At 33.5% G+C, this 22,140-nt stretch overlaps 2 protein-coding genes across 2 annotated transcripts; both read right to left on the reverse strand.

Annotated features, from left to right (window-relative positions):
- Positions 1-2,677: 2,677 nt before the first annotated feature.
- LOC104087112 (uncharacterized) lies at positions 2,678-7,620 on the reverse strand. Its single transcript, XM_009591514.3, has 6 exons — positions 7,348-7,620; positions 7,173-7,247; positions 6,382-6,470; positions 4,164-4,248; positions 3,683-3,764; positions 2,678-3,168 (listed from the first exon to the last, which is right to left on the reverse strand). The coding sequence occupies exons 1-6, from the start codon at positions 7,525-7,527 to the stop codon at positions 3,077-3,079; spliced, it is 603 nt and encodes a 200-aa protein (XP_009589809.1). The 5' UTR covers positions 7,528-7,620; the 3' UTR covers positions 2,678-3,076.
- Positions 7,621-13,792: 6,172 nt separating this feature from the next.
- LOC104120866 (protein neprosin) lies at positions 13,793-21,898 on the reverse strand. The gene is made up of 7 exons (XM_009632736.4): positions 21,374-21,898; positions 21,179-21,265; positions 20,288-20,572; positions 18,144-18,314; positions 17,799-17,852; positions 15,060-15,206; positions 13,793-14,403 (listed from the first exon to the last, which is right to left on the reverse strand). The coding sequence occupies exons 1-7, from the start codon at positions 21,593-21,595 to the stop codon at positions 14,026-14,028; spliced, it is 1,344 nt and encodes a 447-aa protein (XP_009631031.1). The 5' UTR covers positions 21,596-21,898; the 3' UTR covers positions 13,793-14,025.
- Between the last annotated feature and the right edge of the window lie 242 nt (positions 21,899-22,140).

Raw genomic sequence — 22,140 nt, forward strand, 5'->3', positions numbered from 1 at the left:
AAAGGTTTATCATTCCCCCACAGAAGATTTTGGGGGAATAAAGATTCATCATATGAGCTAGGCTTAGCTCCTCTCCAGTTTCTTGGTACAAACGCCGAAGGCAGGCGATCGTCCTCCACACTGAAGGACTTACCTGTGCCAAGCATACATGGTAGCGAAGGCAAAACTCTGCAATTACGGAATCAAGCTCTCTGCTCAAAGAAAATACACCCAATGTAATAGGATACGTGAAGAAATATGTAAAACCTTCCTTAGGAAGGGTTACTCTCTCCGATAAATCAGGAGCAATAATAGCTAACTCAGGGCAGCGGCAGTCCTCCTTCACAACAGAAATACTGGAAGGGTGATTGGAAGAAGGGTATCTACTAACATCCCATGTACGAGGGTTATAGTAGAAAATTTCTCTTTAAAATCCTTCAAAGTACTAAGCCTTCTTGAGATGATGGAACCCACTGTTGGAGGAACGAAATCCTCGGTTTTGTTCTTGCCCTTTGAAGAACTAGCACGTTTTGAAGAGAAAGCCATTGAAATTGAAGGAAGGAAAATTTCTGGTTCGAAGAAGATCAGAGAAAAGTTGAAAAATAAAGATGCAAGTTAGAAGTTTGAGAAATTATGAAGTACATAAGATGAGGACGATGTGTATAACTAAAATTCTGGCGGCTAAATTCATGGCCATGATTACCTCGATAATCGGCAAAAAAATTGTGTTGAATCGTGGGATGACGCATGTTCGGGGCATTAAATGCGGAAAGACGTACATCTAATCAACTTTCAGAAAACTTCAAAGGGAGTTATAGTAATTCTCGCTAAAAAGGTGCTTTCTACCAACTTTCCGGTAACTCAAAATTGTGTCACCGGAAAGCAGGGGGACTATCTGTATAGAGAAAAATACGATATGACACGTGGCCACTTAAAGGAAGGACATGTGGAATGGAAGATGGGGATGGCCACTGAACATAGCTATTCCACTTGTCACCAGAAGGAATAACGATCATAAAAGGAGTATTAAATATTTTGCGCTTGGTAACATTTAATACAAAATATTTCGCAGCATTAAGGATGATGGCCCATTACAAGGAATTTGGCATTTATGTCTAACGTTACATCTTTATCAATGGCCCTCATAATTGACATTAAAGAAGGGCATGATCTTAGGACCTCCTTTCCTAGACGTAGTTATAAATAGTGAGCTCTGTTATCATTGTAAGAGGACGAATTTTCTGGCTTTCACTTTATTCTCCACAACATTTTAATATAATTTTATTCTCTCGCTTTTTTGATCTCATCATTGTTGTGCCCGGAAACCCTGTTCCTGGATTCATCAGTTCTGTCATTCCATCTACATTCTAAGGCTAAGTATTTTATATTTCATCAGTTATTTCATTACTTTTTGGATGAAATTAATTCACTTGTCTAGAAACTGAACAAATTCAATTGTACCGTTTTTCGGGTAAACAAGCATGCATTAGCAAAAACTCATTAGAAAATTACATACTGCAAGACAAAAACTTAAGCATGTTTAGTCTGAAGTTTTAGAAAATGAACTAAAAACTTTAGCTTGTTTAGACTGAAGTTTCAGATAAAACTCATGACAAAACTGTAGATTGCAGGACAAAACTTCAGCATGTTTTGGTATGAAATTTTAGCAAATGAACTAAATAACTTCAGCATGCATTAGCAAAAACTCATTAGAAAATTACATACTGCAAGACAAAAACTTAAGCATTTTTAGTCTGAAGTTTTAACAAATGAACTAAAAAACTTCAGCTTGTTTAGACTGAACTTTCAGATAAAACTCATGACAAAACTGTAAACTGCAAGACAAAACTTCATCATATTTTGGTATGAAATTTTAGCAAATGAACTAAATAACTTCAGCATGCATTAGAAAAAACTCATTAGAAAAGTACATACTGCAGAACAAAAATTTAAACATGTTTAGTCTGAAATTTTAGCAAATGAACTAAAAAATTTCAGCATGTTTAGACTGAAGTTTCAGATAAAACTAATGCAAAACTGTAGACTGCAGGATAAATAACTTCAGCATGCATTAGCATGAAGTTTTTGCTTCAATGTGAATTTTTTTACGAATGAGGTTGCAAATCACGTGATTAATGCGTGATGCGGGTTTTATATCTTTTGTCAGGGGTATAATTATCATATTATTACGGATTTTTTGTCAAACTGACTATCAAATTAATAATTTTTAAAAATAGAGTACAAGTTAAAATGTGACACAAATATAGAGTACGTCTGCAAATCCCAAACCAAATTGACTCTATTCCGATAGGGTGGTTGTACATATATGAAACTGAAAACAGAAAAACCGAGCGGCCCCCACCCACGATTCTGCTTTAAGGATCTGGATTTTTCAGAGTTATTCGTGTGATTGGCAGGGTCGAAATAATACAAATTGAATCAAACAACAAAATGAACACCCAATTTTGACGTGCTTATATATAATAATAAATCTCAACCTGTCAACTTTGATCCTATTCCTTTTTCAGTCCAACCAATTCAGAGTAATTTCTTTCCAAAAAAAAATAGATTAAGTTGTTTATTCAGTTCGAATTTATAAATTTACATGGGAAACTAATTACTGATCAAGTTGCTCTCTGTTTCCACTACAGTAAAATGCCTAATGCAATAAACAAATAAGAAGAGAGAGACCAGCGCATTACCATATAATTTCCTCTTTCAATCACAAGTAGTAACCTCTCAAAAATGTACCACATACAAAATGGTCTACTGAAAGTGCTCAATACACAATGACTTCTTGGTTCCTTGACCTAAACTATCAAAATTTGATGCTAAACTAGAAAGGACTAAATCAACTTAATATCAAACTTTACTTATGATACAAAAGCAAAATGCTACAGTTGCCGCCTGCACCCACCTCCCCTCTTTTTTTATTTCTTTTTTTTTTTTTTTTGGGGGGGGGGGGGGGGGGGGTAGATGCTGCATTCCTTGGGGAAATCAGTTTTCTAATTTAAACGAAACAAATTGCTCTCCTTCCCTCAAAAAGGTAAAGGCAGAAGGCTGCAGTTAAGAGCAACACAATCTGAATTGAGCCAACTCAAGCTTCAACCTTGGCCACCTTTCTCTGTTCTACTTGACCTGTTAGAGGGCACTGCATTTCTGTCCAGCTAATTGGAACCATGGTACCACCTGCAAAAGTTTACCAAGCACCTTTTAGGAACCTAAACCCTGCAATCCTAGGCCATCCGTAACATGTAATGATTTGACAAACAACATTTTCCTAAATATACAGAGTAGCTTCTACAACTAAACAGGCTATGATATCAACTCAAACTGCATCTAGCATCTAGCAAGATGGAAATGCAAAGGTTTTCATACAACTATCCCTCCATATGATAATGTTTTGGAATTCAATTTTTCTCCATTAGGAGAAAATGCATGCACAAGAAAGTTTACTTCTAATTGACCCATTTACTAGACATTTAACATGCCAAACTACTCAGGTTAATGTCTGTTTGATAAATTTAATTTATCATCTAGCAGTGTCCTCAACGACGATCATTTCAAGTGGAATTACTTTGGCAAGCGAGAGGGTCAGTCGTGTTCTGAATCAAATTTAAATAGCACTGACAAAGTTGAAAGAATATGGATCATCAAAATAAAAAGAACAAACAAACAGGATAGTTGATGAAAAAACCCTTACCAGCTGCACTTTCAGCAGATACAACACCCAGCTCATTTTTTGCAGTTGACAGATAATATGCCCGTGCATCTCCAAGTGATAGCTTTTCAAGAAAGAATATAAAGAAATTATACTTAATACTGGAGCAAGTCAACACACTTCACAAACAAGTTAAGTTCCAAGAACAACTAAGATTCCCCAATATTGCCAACTCTAGGTAGGAAAGGCCAATGGCTCGTATGGATTCTCAAGATGGACTAAAATGCAACTGCAGCCCTCTACAACCACTTTAACCCGTGGTTGTAGAGCACTTAGCTAAAGCACTTAATATCTTCAGAATTTGGGATTTCAACCTTATGCTATCCACCTGTTTGCACTTTTTTACTTCAGTTCCCTGGATAATAGTACTAGCTCTTTACATTGCCTTAGGTGGCCTCTGGGGATCAGCATTCACTCAAAAAATTTAATCTTGTATTAGTCATAAAGTTTAACAGGAGATTACCACCAATGCACGGACAATATCACCCGGGCGGAAGGACAAATGCATGTCGACTTTGTCAATCTCAGTTGCTCTCACATCCTGTTGCCTGTTGATTCAAAAGGAAGTTTTAGATTTTCTGAGCCAAAATCTTGCAGCACTGTAGAGTACCAATGAATGTGCATATAAAGCAAGTCAACAGAGTAAAGACTGGGGAATCTGTTAGTCTTAGTAATCTGGTAAGTTTACACCTTAAAATTTAAGGCTCAGTTCTGATACTATTTAGTACAATATTTAACATACTGCTATCTGAAAATAGCAACTACTGCAATTCAGCATAGAGATGTAATTCATTAAGGTGGAGACAGAGAGCCCCATGTGAGATTTGAGCACCAAGATAAACAATAAGAAGGGTTGTTAAAATGGAAATTGGTTTTTAATGGTCTGCAGCATCATGATCTACGAGCAATAGACTGGCTTTATGGTGGATGCATGACAAACCAACCGGGCGGTCTTTATTGGAAAGGAGCAACTTCATACCAAAGATCCTAACCTCCAACCTCCAATGTAATAAAGGGATATACATTTTGCTTACTGTGACACAATTCACAGATGAAGTTGAGAAATTTGACAGCTCCAAAAATAAAAATTACATGTTAATATTACACGGATAACCACTAAACTACATTTTCCCGCACTATTTAACCTGGCACTACGCAATATTTAGAGTATCAAATCCCCCTCTTCTTTGGGGAAGCCTTTATCCCACTTTCTTTTTAACACAAGACCTATACGACGACCTTATTAAGCATCAATTTTACTCAGATTGTAAGATTAATTCAAAGAGAATATCCCAATATTCCATACAAATGTACGAAAAAACAAACAAAATTGAATAGTATAACAATTACGTTATTCAGTTTCAACATAATATATTTAACTTTGAACCAAATGACACACCAGTCCGTAAAATAGCAGTAACTTTATGACCTATGATCATCTCATAAAGCCCATTTTCACAGCATCAATGCAACAATGTGCAGTTCGATCATTATAATTGTATTGAACAGAGGTTTCAAATTAAAATGTAGACCGTCAACCACTTTCAGCAAATCTATCATATTTTGCACTTTGTGACATTTGGAGCAGTTGGTAATAGTATATTATGTACAAAATTAGCATGAAAAAACCAGTTAGCAAACTTAACACCTTTTTAGCCACGGTTATTATCTGAATTGCCCAACAACCATAAGCATGAGATGATCTGTGTCAATATTGTACTTTTCATTAATAAGTACATTCGGGGGTGCAACCTGTACAAACAAGTATAGAAAGACCACATACTACATAGAGCCTCAATTATATACACTATATATTACCAGAACATGCTCTGATCTATCTCCTATGACAAAAAGACCATATTAGGCAGAAATATTCCTCTTGAAGCAGAAGGTTAGTAGGTAGTCGTGCGTTTCCCTTTGTCTTCTATAGTTCGATAGTATTAGTGCTAGTATGGTACCCTTTTTTCCTTAGTTTGCTATATTTGCATATCTTGTTCTGTTATTACTTTCCATCGGTAATTCCATAGTTTGCTGACAGTACTTCGTTCATATTCTCGTTTGCTGCCTTGGATTTAGTTTTCCAAATATATTGTCTTGCTATTACTTGTTATCGGTACCTCTTTCATATTCTCTGTTGCTATCTTCGATTTAGTTTACTAATTATTTGTCTTGCTATTACTTGCTATCAGGGCTTCTTTCACCTTCTTTAGCCGAGGGTCTATCGGAAACAGTCTTTCTGCCCTGCCAGCCCAAGGTAGGGGTAAAGCTGCATACATCCTACCCTCCCCAGACCCCATTTGTGGGATTATACTGGGTTGTTGTTGTTGAAGCAGAAAATCATCCAGTTAATACAATTTATTTTTCAGCGCAATTATCATCGAAATCGTGGCGTGAAAGAGCACCACCCCTATCTTGCCATTCTCCTATGACTAACCTACACCAACCATTGATTAATAAAAAAATGTGTCACACCAGTAATACTTTATATTCCTTATGTGTAGTACTTCATTACAAGAGCAACTTTCTGTGAAGTAAGGCTCTGTATTTCGCCTCAACAGAGTTCTTCAGCATTTTGTCCAAAATACATAAGGAATAAGACTATTGATGAAATCACTAGTCAAGAGTCAACCTAAACTTGTGGTCATATATTTTAAACCGAAAAAGAAATCAATTTAACTAACCTAATAATGCCGGTGAATTTCTCACGCACAGACTTGGAATCAACACAAACTATGTCTGCTGAAGCCATTCTAGGCATCACCTTAGTGACCTGTCAAAAAGATATATACATAATTAAAAGGAGAACTTATCTCAAAGTCATGAATGGCCAAGGAATGACTATCAAATAATGAAAAAAAAAAGGGCAAAAGGGCAAATCCCCCCCCCCCAAAACTATGTGAAATAGAACATCCGTCATTGGGGTCACTTGTGCCCTCGGGCTCAATATTGCCATTATTCACTAATGACCATGCTTGCGAACACTTATGTCTCTAATTACAACACTTACGTCTCTAATTAGACTAATTAAAAGACACGTGTCCCCAATTAAACTTTCACCCACTCATCTTCCTTAGCCTTCCTTCCCACCGTTATGGCCTCTGCCTCCTCCTCTTCTTCTCCCTCTCTCTTCACCATTATTTCAAACCCCAACTTTTTTCAGGCCCCATCTCTGCATTTTCAGCTCCCACATTACAACACTTCAATAAATTCTTTAACATTCTTGTTTATGAGTTATCTATGCAACGCAAAATATCATCTAGCTGTTTTTGGATAGACTTACATCTTATAGAGACAATGTATCTCTCTAAATAGCTCTTTATGATTTATACTCTTAGGCAAATACTGGAGCAGAAAGAGTTATGACTTTCATCCAACTTAAAAATTAGCTATTCAAATCCGGTAATACTAAAACGTTAAGAGCAGAATATTCATGAAAACTACCATTATAGTCGTCTTAACCAAGAAAACTTACTCTAGCAAAAACAATGGAACCGGGCTGAGGAACAGCTCCATGGGACTTATGACCAGTAACTTCCACTGTTGGTCTCTGATGATTAAATATTAACAAAATAGAGGAAAACATCGTCAACAGAAAGTGATGAAAACCACATAATTATAGATTAGTCTGCTAGGATTCAGAAGCAAACCTGGTCAGGAGAGTCGGAAGGCGGAGGTATGAGAGAACGGAAACCGGTCAGAGAGGCGTAAACGGTGTCGTGTTCGGTTGAAACGGAAGCTCCTTTTCCGGCTTTCAACTGTGACGCTTTACCCAATACTTGTCCCGGCGTCACCACCTCTTGAGTCTCAGTTTCCATTGCTTTCGTCATTCTCCAGCAACGGCTACAAAACGCAGACCTGAAAAACTATTTGGGGTTTTTTCAGAATTACAAGTCCATGGGATTGTAAAATTTTTATTTTGTACCCTATATTTAAGCCTTTGGGTAACAAAGGTATTATGAGAACCTAGGGTTTAAGTTTAAACAAAGGAAAAAAATTAAAACTTAATTCATTTCCTTTCATCGGTTGTTTTGATAGTTGTAGTCTATAGTATACTAGTGCTAATGGGAGGTAAAAGATACTAGGATAAACTAGATAAAAATGACACTAGGTAGCCACTCTAAAGATTTGTTATTTAAGAATTAGCTGGTGTATTCTGAATTTTTATTTTTCAGTTTAAATTTTCAGGACAAATATATCTTGAAGTAAAGATTTTTGGTTTAAAATTTCATGACAAAATAAATGTTGGCTAATCTTTAAATAGCATCGTTGAGAATGACTATCTGTGCACTTGCCAGGTTTAATCGTATTAGCTAACTAAGTGCTAGTAGTGAAAGAAGAAACAAAGAGAACGATGTAAAATAGGTTGAGATTGGTGGAGGTGGCATGCAACGTGGTGTGGTGTTCATCTCTCTAAAATGTTAATGTTACATGAGGTTGGCCATCTACCTTGGAGAGCCCTATAATAAATGAGGGATATATTTAAATTACTTGAATACATTTAGTGTATTTTTTGTATGTATTGTATAATGAAAGATAAAATTGATCCCCTTCACATAATTAAAAAAAACATTTGGCCCTTTTTCTATCAAACAAGTTGGGGCTTTTGTATTTTAACGTAATTAATGAAGTTACATGAACCGGGGTGCATGGGTTCGTGTTTTAACAAGGACATAAAATAAAGTTTTTAACCCGCTTAGGTTTTAATGTGGTGCTAATGTGAAATAACACATGATAAATCAAACATAGATACATGCAAATTAACACAAACGTCACCAAGTAATTGAAAAAAATTAAATCTCTTGTACACTCTTTGACTCGGGATGTGACTCAAAGTCTCCTTATTTTTTTTAAAATAAAATCCATGAAGAGTGAGTTTTAGTGATTTAATGTGAATTTAGTACTTCATGCCATGAATTTTAATTGAACAAATCAACTTTTAGTTGAATAAGAAATGACGTGCTCTCTATATCCTATTATAAATTTTTTTGTCTACTTGAGTGAACTACGCTAATTTTGATCAATTTTTGTAAGAAGATGTTCAAATATTTGTAAGATGAAAAGGCTTCTATTATATAGCAATTTTCGTTAAACTTCTAGGCGGGATTAATGTTATGTTCAAATGATAATCACATTAGATCATACTATTAATATTTACAAGAACCTTGGATGCGGAAGCCCAAAGCATATAGTAAGATACTATTATTATTATTATTAGCTTCAATTAGTGCTCATTTGTTTGCACTTAATGAACATTTGAATTTAATCATTAGATTTCTCAGCTATTAATTATGTTTGTTTTCTAGGTTTGATCTCGGAGATTTTAATGACTAAATCTTTATATTTTTCTTATTTTACAACCACTTTAATGTGTTGTGGTACGACCTATAACTATATCTTAATACCGTTAAGATGCTATCGTTCATTTTGACTACTAACCGTCGTCACCCCATCATTATCAATAACCTCCACCCACCAACGACATCCTCAACTACAACCACCATCATAGACTATCACTACAATCAACAGTCTCCGTCACTAGCACTATTTATAATCATTACCACCATTACTTACTATATATCGCCAACCTCATTTATTAGTCACTACTATCATTAGCAATCATTATCATCCACCATAATTATTAACAGCCATTACCAACTACCTGTTACACCCCATGTTTTCGTACGTGAAAATATGTCATAAGTGAATTGATAAAAACTCGGGAATGAGATGTTACATCCTGCATTTTCATATATTAAAGTTTCGTTGTAATTTAATCGACGTAAGTCCGTGAATGAGATTATTTTGAGGTTATTTTAGGATTATAAGCATTATGCTATTTCGAAAAAGTGATGAGTAAATTCGTGAAGGTGAGAGGGTAAGCAAATCGAAGAAAATAAATTTCGTCGAAATTTGATATTTTGGGATAAAATATGGCCCGAGCTAAAATACCCCGGTATTTATGGACTAGCGCCATACAAGGTACCATATGACCATAATAGTATGATGTGTAAGGGTGTATTAAAAATAAGTAGTATTTTAAATAATTTGAGATAACTCCTAATTATATGAGTAATTGATTAATTATTGATTTAATGAAAGATTAATCATGTAATTAAGGATTTATGGATAATTATAGGTGGGGACACCCCCTCCCCCCCGGGCAGCAAGTAGAGGAGGATTAGAGATGACTTGACTTTGGGAAATCTATTAAGATAACACATGGAAAGAGAAGGCTTAATACTTATCCCTACAAAATTCATTTGGAAAGTGGGTGATACAAAATGTCAAATGCAAAGAACTTTTATCTTGAATGAATATCAAGAATCCATTTCGTAAGTGGGTTATGCAAATGCAAAGAACTCTTATCTTGAAGGAATACCAAAGTTCATTAGGCAAACGAATTATACAGAATACAAAGCCAAGGACGATAGTCACTCCATATTATAATAGCAAAGGGATTTTTCGATTCTAAGGGAGTACGGTGTAATCCTTCTCAAGAATATCACACTGATTTTTCCCTACTCCAGGTATATTAAGGCTATTCCTTCTTTCTTTTTGGCATGATCTATACGACACAAACGAAACGAGCAAATGCACAACTTCCATAAATGACTTTATTCATAGAAATATTAGAGATGCTTATGTTCTTGATTCCCCATGTGTCATATTATTTTATCATCTATTCATGGGTCTCAAAAATACATAAGTTGGTAAAGTTTATTTCATGATATTAATCAGAGGCATAATGGTCTTATGGCGTACCGAAAGATTTTATTAACGTATTTCATATGCATTTCATGCATTTATACATGCACATTGACCCATGACCAGATGACGTTATGTATGCGTATATATGTTTATATATATATATATATATATATATGTATATGGGATATGGAAAAGGTTATGGCGTTATATACGCACCACCACCTAATCAGCTGGTATACGTTGATGATTTTGCCCACAGTGGCCGAGATGATATGATGGGATGCCCTCAAAGGCCTGATGATGTTATGAAATATGTACCTATGCACGACATGACATTCATACGCATATGCATGACACTATAATTATTGCATGATTTACAGAGTTATCCAGACTTACAAGTTGGGTCATTTACTCTATATTTCTTCCATGTCTGTTATGTACTTATTTATGTGCCTTATATACTCGGTACATTATTTGTATCGACGTCCCTTTTGCCTGGGGACGCTGCGTTTCATTCCCGCAGGTCCTGATAGGCAGGCCGAGAGTCCTCCAAGTAGGCTATCAACTCAGCGGAAGATGTTAGTGCGCTCTATTTGTTCCGGAGTTGCTTGTTTGGTCAGTATGATTTAGACGCGTATTGTTTGGTATGGCAGGGCCCTGTCCCGACCTTTATGATAAGTATGTACTCTTAGCGGCTTGTAGACAGAGGCCATGTATACGAATGCTTGTATGGCCTTGTCGGCCTATGTTTTGAGTTTACAAATGATCATGTTGGCCTTAGAGGACCGTATGTCACATGTATAATTTTTTTTATATCAGGTTGGGTCGTCCTATATTGATTATTCCCCTATGTCTATTCTGGTTAGCCCATGACGGCCCGTTTGGCCCATTTTCCAATGAAAGCACAATAAAAAGATATGTTATATTGGTACTCAGTTAAGTAAAGTACCGAGTGTCCATCACGGCCCATCGGGGCTCATCAGTTTGGGTCGTGACACTACCACCATATCAATTAGTGGTGACAAAATGGTAAAAAGAAAATAATTAACCATCCATATTATCCATAAAAAAAATGGATTGGATTATGAACTTTTTTAAAAACGGGTCAATTATGGATAAGAACCATATTATCCATTTAGAAAATGGATAACTAATGGTTTTAACTTTTATATTTGTAAAACCTTAAATTGGTGGTTCCTCAAGTTTGTGTAAATAGCAAGGGCTAGCCAGTTTTCGGACTGGTAATCGAAAAATAGCCAGTGTTTATAAAATCATTGAAAAATAGCCACTATTTTGATGCAACACGAAAAGTTCCAGCATAATATACTGAAAATTGGAGCACCTGTGTATGAACTTCCAGCATATTATGCTGAACCAGTATATTATGTTGAAACTCCGGTATATTATGCTGGAACTCCAATATATTATGCTGGAAGTTCAAATGTAAAAAATTCGAACTTCAGAATATTATGTTGGAATATTTACATGAAAAATGGCTAAATTTCAATTACTTTTGAAACTGTGGTTATTTTTCAATTACCACTTGTAAATCTGGCTATTTTTTAATTTCACCCCTCAAATTTGGGAGACTAGGAATTCTCCCAAAAGTGATCATATTCAAAAAATCATGGATAATATAGTTACTCATATTATCCGTCGTTTAACCTAATTTTTATCCATATTAAATATGGGTCGGGTCGGATAATTTATCCGTTTTATCATTACTCGTTTTCGATCCGTCTCATATCCGACCCGACCCGCCTGTTTGCCACCCCTAATATCAATCATCGTTGTTAACCATTATTGCTAGTCCCTCGCCACTAGCTAGTACTTCAACTATCACCATTACCCAAAACTAGCACCACAAAGCATATTATTTTTTAAAAAGTATTTCGTTTAATTATTACACTAATTAGTATCTTTTTAATTTACATTTATTGATTTTAAATAAGACAAATTTTAGTATTTAAGTCTTAATATAAATTTTAATATTCAGAGGCGTATTCAAATACAAATATCTTAATCTTAACATACACCTTAATATTTTTTACTGGTATAAAAATCTCTAACATAACTAAAAGACTGCTAGAAAGCATAAAACTAAAAATAAACATATTAACATGACTAAAATACCCAACTAATTGGTATCACTTATATAAATATTTCTCTTCCATTGTGTCCTACATTTTGTAAAATTTGCATGGGGCGCCCTATTTGGTCGTCCCCTTTTAACTTATACCCATTTTATTTTTTCGTTTGCATCCGTATCCATATTTTTGTTAAAAGCGTTTTAAAAAGACGATTTTGCCCTTCAGGACTATTGACAAACTGTAGACTGCAGGACAACACTTAAGCATGTTTTGGCATAGAATTTTAGAAAATGAACTAAATAACTTAAGCATGTTTAATCTGAAGTTTTAGTAAATGAACTAAAGAACTTAGGCATGATAAGTTTGAAGTTTTAGAAAATGAACTAAATAACTTAAGCATGTTTAGTCTGAAGTTTTAGCAAATGAACTAAATAACTTCAGCATGCATTAGCAAAAACTCATTAGAAAATTAGATATTGCAAGACAAAAATTTAAGCATGTTTAGTCTGAAGTTTTCGCAAATGAACTAAATAACTTCAGCATGTTTAGTCTGAAATTTTAGCAAATGAACTAAATAACTTCAGCATGTTTAGTCTGAAGTTTTAACAAATGAACTAAATAACTTAAGCACGTTTACTTTAAAGTTTTAGCAAATGAAATAACTTAAACATGTTTAGTCTGAAATTTTAGCAAATGAACTAAATAACTTAAGCATGTTTAGTATGAAATTTTAGCAAATGAACTAAATAACTTTAACATGAATTAACAAAAACTCATTAGAAAATTACATTTGAAATAGGGTACAACCGCAAATCCCCTACATTTTGCTAAGCCTGTATCTTTGACTAAGCCTGTTTAGTGCTATTGTCATTTGAAATTGCAAAACAATTTTAATCTTTAGCAAACAAATGTTATTGCGAGAAATACTTTGAATTTGTTTGTGTACCATATCCATTTTACTTTCTTTAAATACATAAAGTATCAGAGTAATACTTTGGCTTTTCTGGAAATGATACTACAATCAAACTTCTTTATAACAATCTCGTTTGTTTCGAATATTTTTGGATGTTATAGCAAAGTGCTGTTATAGAGAACATATATTATAACATAACATAAATATTAATTCCGAAAAAACTTGACTTTTATAATAAAGTGTTGTTATATAGAGATGATGTTATAGAGATGTCTGACTATATATAAAAAACCAACTGATCAAATGACAATTAATGAAAAAGCAAATTGATACATTTAATAAGATTCAAAACCACGATAATAAATTTTGTACTAGTAGCCATTCCAACCGAATATTTGCTATTTCCTTACCTGTTTAATGCTATTTGTCTTATTTAATTGATACATACATTTCTTTTCCTCTCAAAACATAGACACAAGAACAAAAACAATGTGGAATTAGCATAAACAAAGTTGGAAATAGCAAGCCCTTTCCATTTAAATCTCTAAAAAAAATAAAAATAAAAAAGAAATTGCTGATAGAGACTTTGCCTCATCAAAGACAGTCGGCCCATTTCACGTGCACTGTGGGTTTTTACCAGGCCCACCATAATAGAAATGGGTACCCCATTCAATGTTGTAATCACTTTTAATGTCATAGCAATTTGTGTTCTCAGCTAAGATTGATATATCTTGGGCTGAGCTGAGGCTGTTGTCAGAATCCACAATCTCAAGATTTCTAAAATAACTTGCTTTTCTAAACCCATCTTCAGCAAAATGGCCAGAGCCCATTTGAGTGGACGTGTGTTCTCCATTGGCCCGTGAATTTACGACTTCTCCTCCCCACTCCACCATTGTCGCCCGATCTGCTAAATGAGTAAATAACTCGGCCGGCCAATAACCCACTAACGTGTTATCACCAAACACCATCCACCAATTTCCTAGCTTTGGATCCTAAAATTGACAAAATTAACAACAATAAGACATTTAACATTTTTTAGATTGTAAAAATGGAAACTTCTTTTCTTTCTACGTAACTATTTTATAAGCAGGACATCCTTTTCTAGAGAGATATATAATACCTTAAGATCAGTGGCGTAGCCAAAAATACAAATAAAAGGTATAAACTATTTGAAAAAGAGACTAATAGATCATACACGGTGGTCTCTGTTTAGTTTTGGCAAACAAAGTAGGCAGATAACTTTGAACCCGTGAATAACACATCACTTTGAACACCCTGGACAACTGGAATGTCTCACTCAACTATATTAAGGAGATTCAAAATATAATATATAACCGGATGACATAGTATTTGACTTATATATACACTATAATTTTTCAGCAAAGAGTATTCGCTTGACCATCATTGACATAGTGTGGCTACGACACTGCTTAAGACAGACCATAATAGCATTTGTCGCTTGCTTCATTGAATTGTGATTCTAAAAAGAAAATTTAGCTTGGTCATAATATTATCATGTCAAGTTTACTATGAGAGTTAACTGTTATTGTAGACATACTTTACCTTATGGTGTGAAAACTTTATATGTACTTAGAACCTAGAAAGGCAAATTGAATTTTAATAGAAAGCAAGGAAAAGTAGAAGGGACCTTCCAAATGAGAATGGTGACATCATACTGATTTCCTTCCACAGAAGAAACTGGAGAAATTGCAGCTCCAATGGCAATTCTACTATTTGTTTGCACAAATCCTGCACATAGTAGATTGTAGCATCCTGTCGCTTGATAGGCATCACTCTGTTCATATACCAACAAATACATCGTACTCATTAGTCTTTCTAACTTATAATTATAATATATAGTTAAGTGTATGTGTTTTCATAAAAAAGATAATATTATCATAAAAAGCTTAATCAAAAGGAGCTCTGAAACTCAGGTATCTACTGATAAGAGTATCTAAGGATTAGGTCATTTATACTTAACAATCCATGTATTATAATTCATGCATAAAAGATTTCTGAATTACTATTCTTCTCATAACATTATTTTTCATCGAATAACAAATTTCTACAATATAATCTCCACATAACTAGTCGTAAACTAAATGAGCCCTTTAACCATATATACAAGTCATGTATTAGTCCAAATAGGTATTGATCAATACTATGATCTATGACCACGAGTTCAAACTGAGAAAAATCAGACAGAGATACTTGCGCCAACATAATACCCTCTTGAAATACATTTCTTCTCTGGACCCACAAAAATATGAGATTTTTTGTACGCCGGGTTGACTTTTATTATGATCATGGCTAGTTCTACTTCCTTCTCACTTTTCACTTATGTTTGTTTACTATTCCTGTCTTTGTTAGTGTTCAACAACTTTGTGAGGAAGGTATTAATTATTTAGCATGCATTGCGCCAGAAAAGACGGTTCAAATTTTTATGAATGGTGTTTGTCAATGTAGTTAATGTTATCCATCAAAGTTCTCTACCCTGCCTTTATATTTATTAGTGCAATAAATAACAATTCTATCAAGTAGTAGTAGTACAACTAAGGAATTCATGAAAGATTTGGATAAAAAAAGACACGGGGAAGAAAAATGGAGTCCCAATAATTTGTACTCCCTACTGTCCACAATAAATAATTTTTTTTATTGTTTTCACATAGATTAAAAAATTCACATTTTAATATTAATTAAGAATAAAATTAATCATATTAATCTTTATTATCTCTTCACATAAACACTCCTAACACATACTCCAATATTATTTACTTCAAGAGCAATGTAAGAAAAAAATAATTAATTCATTCTTAAAATCTGAAAAAAAATAAATATTTTGGACCATAAAAAAGGACCAAAAAATCATTTATTGTGGACCAGAGTAAGTATTTACTGCTCATGATTCCAAGAGGGATTCCTTACCATTACACAGCTCCACATGTACTAATTAAAGAAGAAAACTTTAAGTTAAAAATTTGCATAGTCTTTTTTCTTGGACCACACTTGCATTTACACCACTCTACTCTCTAGCTGTGGGAAACCAATAGTCATTGCATTGCATGGTTAATGTGCTCTTTAAATGTTGACTCTTAACCACTCATGTGCTTCATTGCCTTTCTGTCTTCTCCATCCTCTCTTTTCCCTTTTCACTTTATTTCCATTCTAGTGCTCTAAGTTTTACTTGTTTCAATTTAATCCTTTTAATCTTTCCTCTTTCTTTCTATACCCTCACTCTCTTTTTTCTTACCTAATACTCTTAGTAGCTGGTCTTTGAACAATCACATGAAAAAACTGCTTTTTCATATTATATTATTAAGGAGTTAACTTTATAATATTGATATTGTAAAAGATATTACACTTATGATTTATTGTTACACTTAATTTACCTTATTTTTTAGATTACAATTGTTATTAACTATGAACATTACTTGTAATTATCTTTTAAACAACTTGATAATGTTCTTTTATACTGTTAATATATGCAATTTAAGCTTTGTTATTATTGTATTCAAGTTACTTTCGACATCAAGATAATTGATGGAGGTGGTGCTTTGAACATTTTCGCTAAGTCAAAGTTGGTTTTCCTCTTATAAATGTATATCTGTCGTCATTCATACGTTTTTTTTCCTTCTCCAGCTACCCTATTGTCCTTAATTTATTCATGGGGTATGATTTTTCTTTTAATTTCCTATGTTCCTCTGTATGTGCCAAGATTCAGATTACAATTTTGTCCGCAATAGAATGGGGAGTTGTGAATTAATTAATTATATGGTATATTGAAAAAATCTCAATAGCCAAAGGGGACATAATTTATTAGGTAGATAACTTCCAAGTTCCAAAGTACGAAGCTCCCCAAATAAAAAAAAAGGTTGGAAGTTTCCATTGACCCAAGGCAAAGTTGACTTTGAGCTTATTCTGATTTGATTCCCAATAGTAAACTGATAATTAATTATTAATTTAATTAGGTGTTACCTCAAGGAAGAATCTCCCATCTTCCTTTTGAAATTAAAATTAATCTAATGGAACTCTTAATTAAGTGGTTAAATTTCATAGACAAAACATGGGTTTACATAAATACTTTATGGAACTCTTCTCTCACTTAAAAGCTAAATATTGAGAAGAACTGTCCAAATCAATAAATTTCATTCTTAGCAGATGTTTCTTGACAAAAAAATAAAAAGCTACACTTTTATTTAATCTACTTCGAATTTAAAGAGTCAGTTAAATTCTTCATTGATTGTAACAATAGATGGCAAAGATATATATTGAAGTAAAATAAATATAAAGTTCATTTGATATTAATTCATTTGTTTGTTTATTTGATGAATTTAAATGGTATGAATAAATTAGAATAAGAAGAAAAAGGAAGGGAGTGAAAGCTAACCGTCCAATATGTAAACAATCTAGGTCTGCTGTCACCATACAGCTCCGGACTAACCTGACTAGTAGAAGAATCAAAGCTTTAGTAATTCAAATTTATTTTCTTCTTACCTCAGCGGCATAAAATTAAAAATATCTTCTTCTGAAAAAGGCTATATTTTTTTACATTTAAAATAAAGCAGAATGTGAATATGAATTTAAAAACATAACATTACGAAAAGAGTAAAACATTAAATTCATTTTTCTCTTTTTCTGAAAAGAAAATTGAAACGAGTCTTTAATTTTTTGTTTTTTCAGAAAACAAAAGAGAAAAGAGGAGGGATAGTGTGTGGGAAGGAGTACGGAGTACCTGCCAACCAGCTTCGATGCTGTTAAGATCAGAACCGTCAAAAGATCCAGATAGAACCCAAATCTGAGAGAGACTGAACTCGTTGACCACCTCGATTGATGGGTCCCATACGTTTATTGTTGCTTTTGCCCCATATATTTCTTGCGAGGTTCCCGTGTATGCTATTGCGTGCTACAAATTTTATTAGTAATAATGACAGATTCAGAATTTTATAAAGATGCCAACCGAATTCAACATATAATAATATATATACCAGAATTCTGAGCTTCGGCAAAAGTTATAGTTTTGTCTAAAATAAATAAATAAAATTTTAAAACTCGCACTTTGATTTACAACTTTTAAATCTTAGATTCTACCTCGGATAAACAAGGATCATTACAGTTTACTTCATCATCTATAGATTAAGTTTCACATGAACTAATAATTGCTATTTGGTAGTAATTAATGCACAAGAAAGAAAGTGAAGTTTCGATAACTTAATTTGTTGAGAAACAGCTAGCAACAACCTCATCATAGTTGCGATAATTAAGGTTATAGGAAATGATGTTAAGATAATTATCATCATCTCACATGAATTATCTCCCTACCAAAATATGGTGACAAGACAAGTTATCTTTACAAAATAAGAGATACTTGCATAAAGGTTAATATGAACTTATCAAAATTTGAGACACTCTAGCTACTAGTACAAGATTTGCATTTAGGCTAAGGTAGGGCAATGGATTATAAAATCGGCATTAAAAATAAGTGAGTTTTTGTTAACATAACTACCCCAAAATAGTGCTCTATTAAACCTCGAATAGTTTTTTCCTAAATTTTGACACTAATAATTACATTATGGAAAGGACATAACAAAAGACATTAATATATGTGATTGTTTACTGATTGATTAATTAACACGGTTTATTACATGAGTCGCGCAGTTTACCAGATAACATATGTTAAAGTGCCTACATATACACTTGTCTGTGGCGTTACAGAATAAACCCCGAAATTCATTTCACTTCCCATCTAATGCTCTGATCATAACATAGGTTCTACCTTAAAATAGCTTATTACATGCTCCTTCTGTTCACTTTTACTTGTTCACTATTTCAAAAATAAATTTTTATTTTTATTTGTTTACTTTCGCATATCAAGAGAAAAATAATTTATTTTTCCTGTTTAGCCCTTAACATTAATTACTTATTCCAAATCATTTTTTAAATCTATTAAAACAATAGACCAATTAATATGGGTATAATAATAAATTATACATTTTATTTATTAATTCTTAAGATGTGTGCAAAGCTAATAGTGAACAAGTAAAAAGTGAACGGAGGGAGTACTATTTAAGTAGTTTAACTTTGGGACATTTGCACCTTATATACAACTACCCTGAATAGTGGATTCATTAATGAAAAGATGTACCCAACAAACGCTGTACATTGTTCTTTAATTGTAACACGTTCATGCAAAATATTACTCTGTCCTTAACTTCTATAGTTCCATCGTCTTCAAACAACAACAACACATCCCCAATATTAATTAAGTGCTTTATAGGTTTCTTTATCACAAGCAATCCCTAATTCCTATATGTATGGTTGGAGTGGATCGTTTAATCCACATATATATACTAGTTAAATGTAATGATAGTTGGGACAAGTAAATAATATATAGTACCTGAATTTGGTCTATTCCCATATTATTTTTCTTATAAAGATGGTCACTGAATCAATTTTATGCGCAACTTAACTATTTTATTGAATCCTCATTTTTCCACTAATACGGGAATTGAATAATTTTGCCGTCAAAAACTAAGACAGACAAAATGCTCCCCAACTCCACCTCCATATCTATATGAGTCGTGAGATTTGTAACTTTGAAATTAAAAGAAGTTACATTCTACAATTAATAGATAAAGATGACTTGATGATGTAATTTCTTTTACAACATTAATAGTTTATATAATTTAACCTATACAAAAATTAGCAGCAAGAGGAAATTGTAAAGATGGGTAAAATTAAAAGAGGCATGTCTAAGTACACAAAGACTACATTAATCACTGAGACATGACTAGACAAAATGCTCCCCCATATATCCATATATAGAACAGCAAAAAGAGAAAAATGTAAAGATGGGCAAAAGTAAGTTTTAGTACGTACCTCATGGCCATTGCCACTGACAACATCAGGAGCATCAACACGACGAGCAAGAGGTAATCCATGGCGTTTTTTCTTGCCAAAATCATACAAAGACTTTGCTCTGAGCACATCATGTACTTTGCTCCGCCGTATCGGAACCGTTCCTTTAGGGCAGCGCTGCCCATTTTTGTGCCATAGCTGCCAATTTACTGCACCCAATCTTTCATCACTTTTGCTACTGTTACTTACATCTCTCACGGCATCTGTTTTTACCATCTTCAATTTTGGAATCTCGGGTGGAACCTTCTGTACTTACATTGCAATGATTTTGAGTTAAAATTTTATTTTAATCATGAGCTCCATACAATAATGATTTAGCTTGTTGCTTGTGAGTAAAAGAAAAGAAAAACAAAAGTGAAAGTAAAGATGGTTGGTAGTTGAAATACTTATTATTGCACCACGAAACAGGAAAAGGCCACATTTTTGCTAGCTATTTCTTGTTTAATATTTGAAAATTACTCCGATACTAATACTCGCTATAAATGAGCAACAAGCGGTGACAAAGCTAAAAATTTCACTAGGAGCACTTAAAATTTAATAAAATTATTATACGAGTAAAAAAAAGTAAATATTGACCTATATATAATTTTTCATATACATAGTATATATAGTTTTCTGATGAAAAGTATTCAACTGATCTGTTGCCTTTCAATATGAGTTATATACCTCTAAAATTCAATATTTCATATACATATATACGGCATAATTTTTTGACGAATGATGGTTTGACCACCCTTGGGATAATGTAGCTCCGCCCGGCAACAAATCCCACAAAGAAAGAAGAAGTAGGTGTTGTACTGTTTAATTTATTAGGTTTAGGTATTATCATCAAACAAAAAGAGGGGTATTTACCTGAATCTTGTGATTCTTGAGAAGAGGATGATCTAAAGCTGGTTGTTTTCTTTTATGAACACAATCTATGATATCTCCATCTGGGCTCTGAAAATTTTAAAAGAAAATCCAAACATCACTATAATATCCCACGTGAAATACATAATGAACAGTACAAGAAATAAAAGAAAATAAAAAACAAAGAAGATGTATCACCTCAATGGTGAAGACAGAAGGCTTGTTAATCTTGTCCAAGTGTCTTTCAATTCTTTCAAGTCTTAAGTTGCTAACTTGTCTATACTTTGTGTAGTTCAAATTACTTGGAATTATGGCAGCTTCTGCTTTAGATGTTTGGCACAAAAAGAAGAAAGACCAAAACAAGAGTTGTACTAATAGAAGAGGAAGAAGAACTTCTCTCTTCCTTCCAACAGTGTCCATTTCATTCAGTGCACAAAGGAAATGAAAAGAACAAAAGTTTGTATGAGTGGGGAAAAAAAGGAAAGGAATGAAAGAGAAAATTAAAAACTACACCACCATTACTAGAAAAAAATACAGTGACCTTCTCTTAAGCAAAGAGAAAAGGAAACTCAGAAAATGACCTTTACTGAAACATCCTTTTCTTTTCACACACTCAAACAATGCATAAATGCTGAGAAAGAAAGGTTGGTGAAAGAAAATTTAATATACTGAGGACAAAACCCTAAATGAATTTCAGAGTAATGATGATGATGATTGAGAGAAGCAGCAGCAGCAACAACAACATCTGCATACAATTTATATAAATAGACAGAGAGTCAAAAGATAAACATTGTTTTTTTACATGATGATCTGACCAGTCGAAGGAATTAAAAGCAGCAGAAAGTTTTTACTAATAGAAGAAGAAGATTAACAAGAAAAATTAAAGATAGGTAGTATATTTATTATTTTGAGTTGATAGAAGCTTAGTTAATGGGGGGAAGTAGTAGTAAAGTAAAGAGGGAATA

Source organism: Nicotiana tomentosiformis, chromosome 5, assembly GCF_000390325.3.
Source record: "Nicotiana tomentosiformis chromosome 5, ASM39032v3, whole genome shotgun sequence".
Classification (NCBI taxonomy): Eukaryota; Viridiplantae; Streptophyta; class Magnoliopsida; order Solanales; family Solanaceae; genus Nicotiana; species Nicotiana tomentosiformis.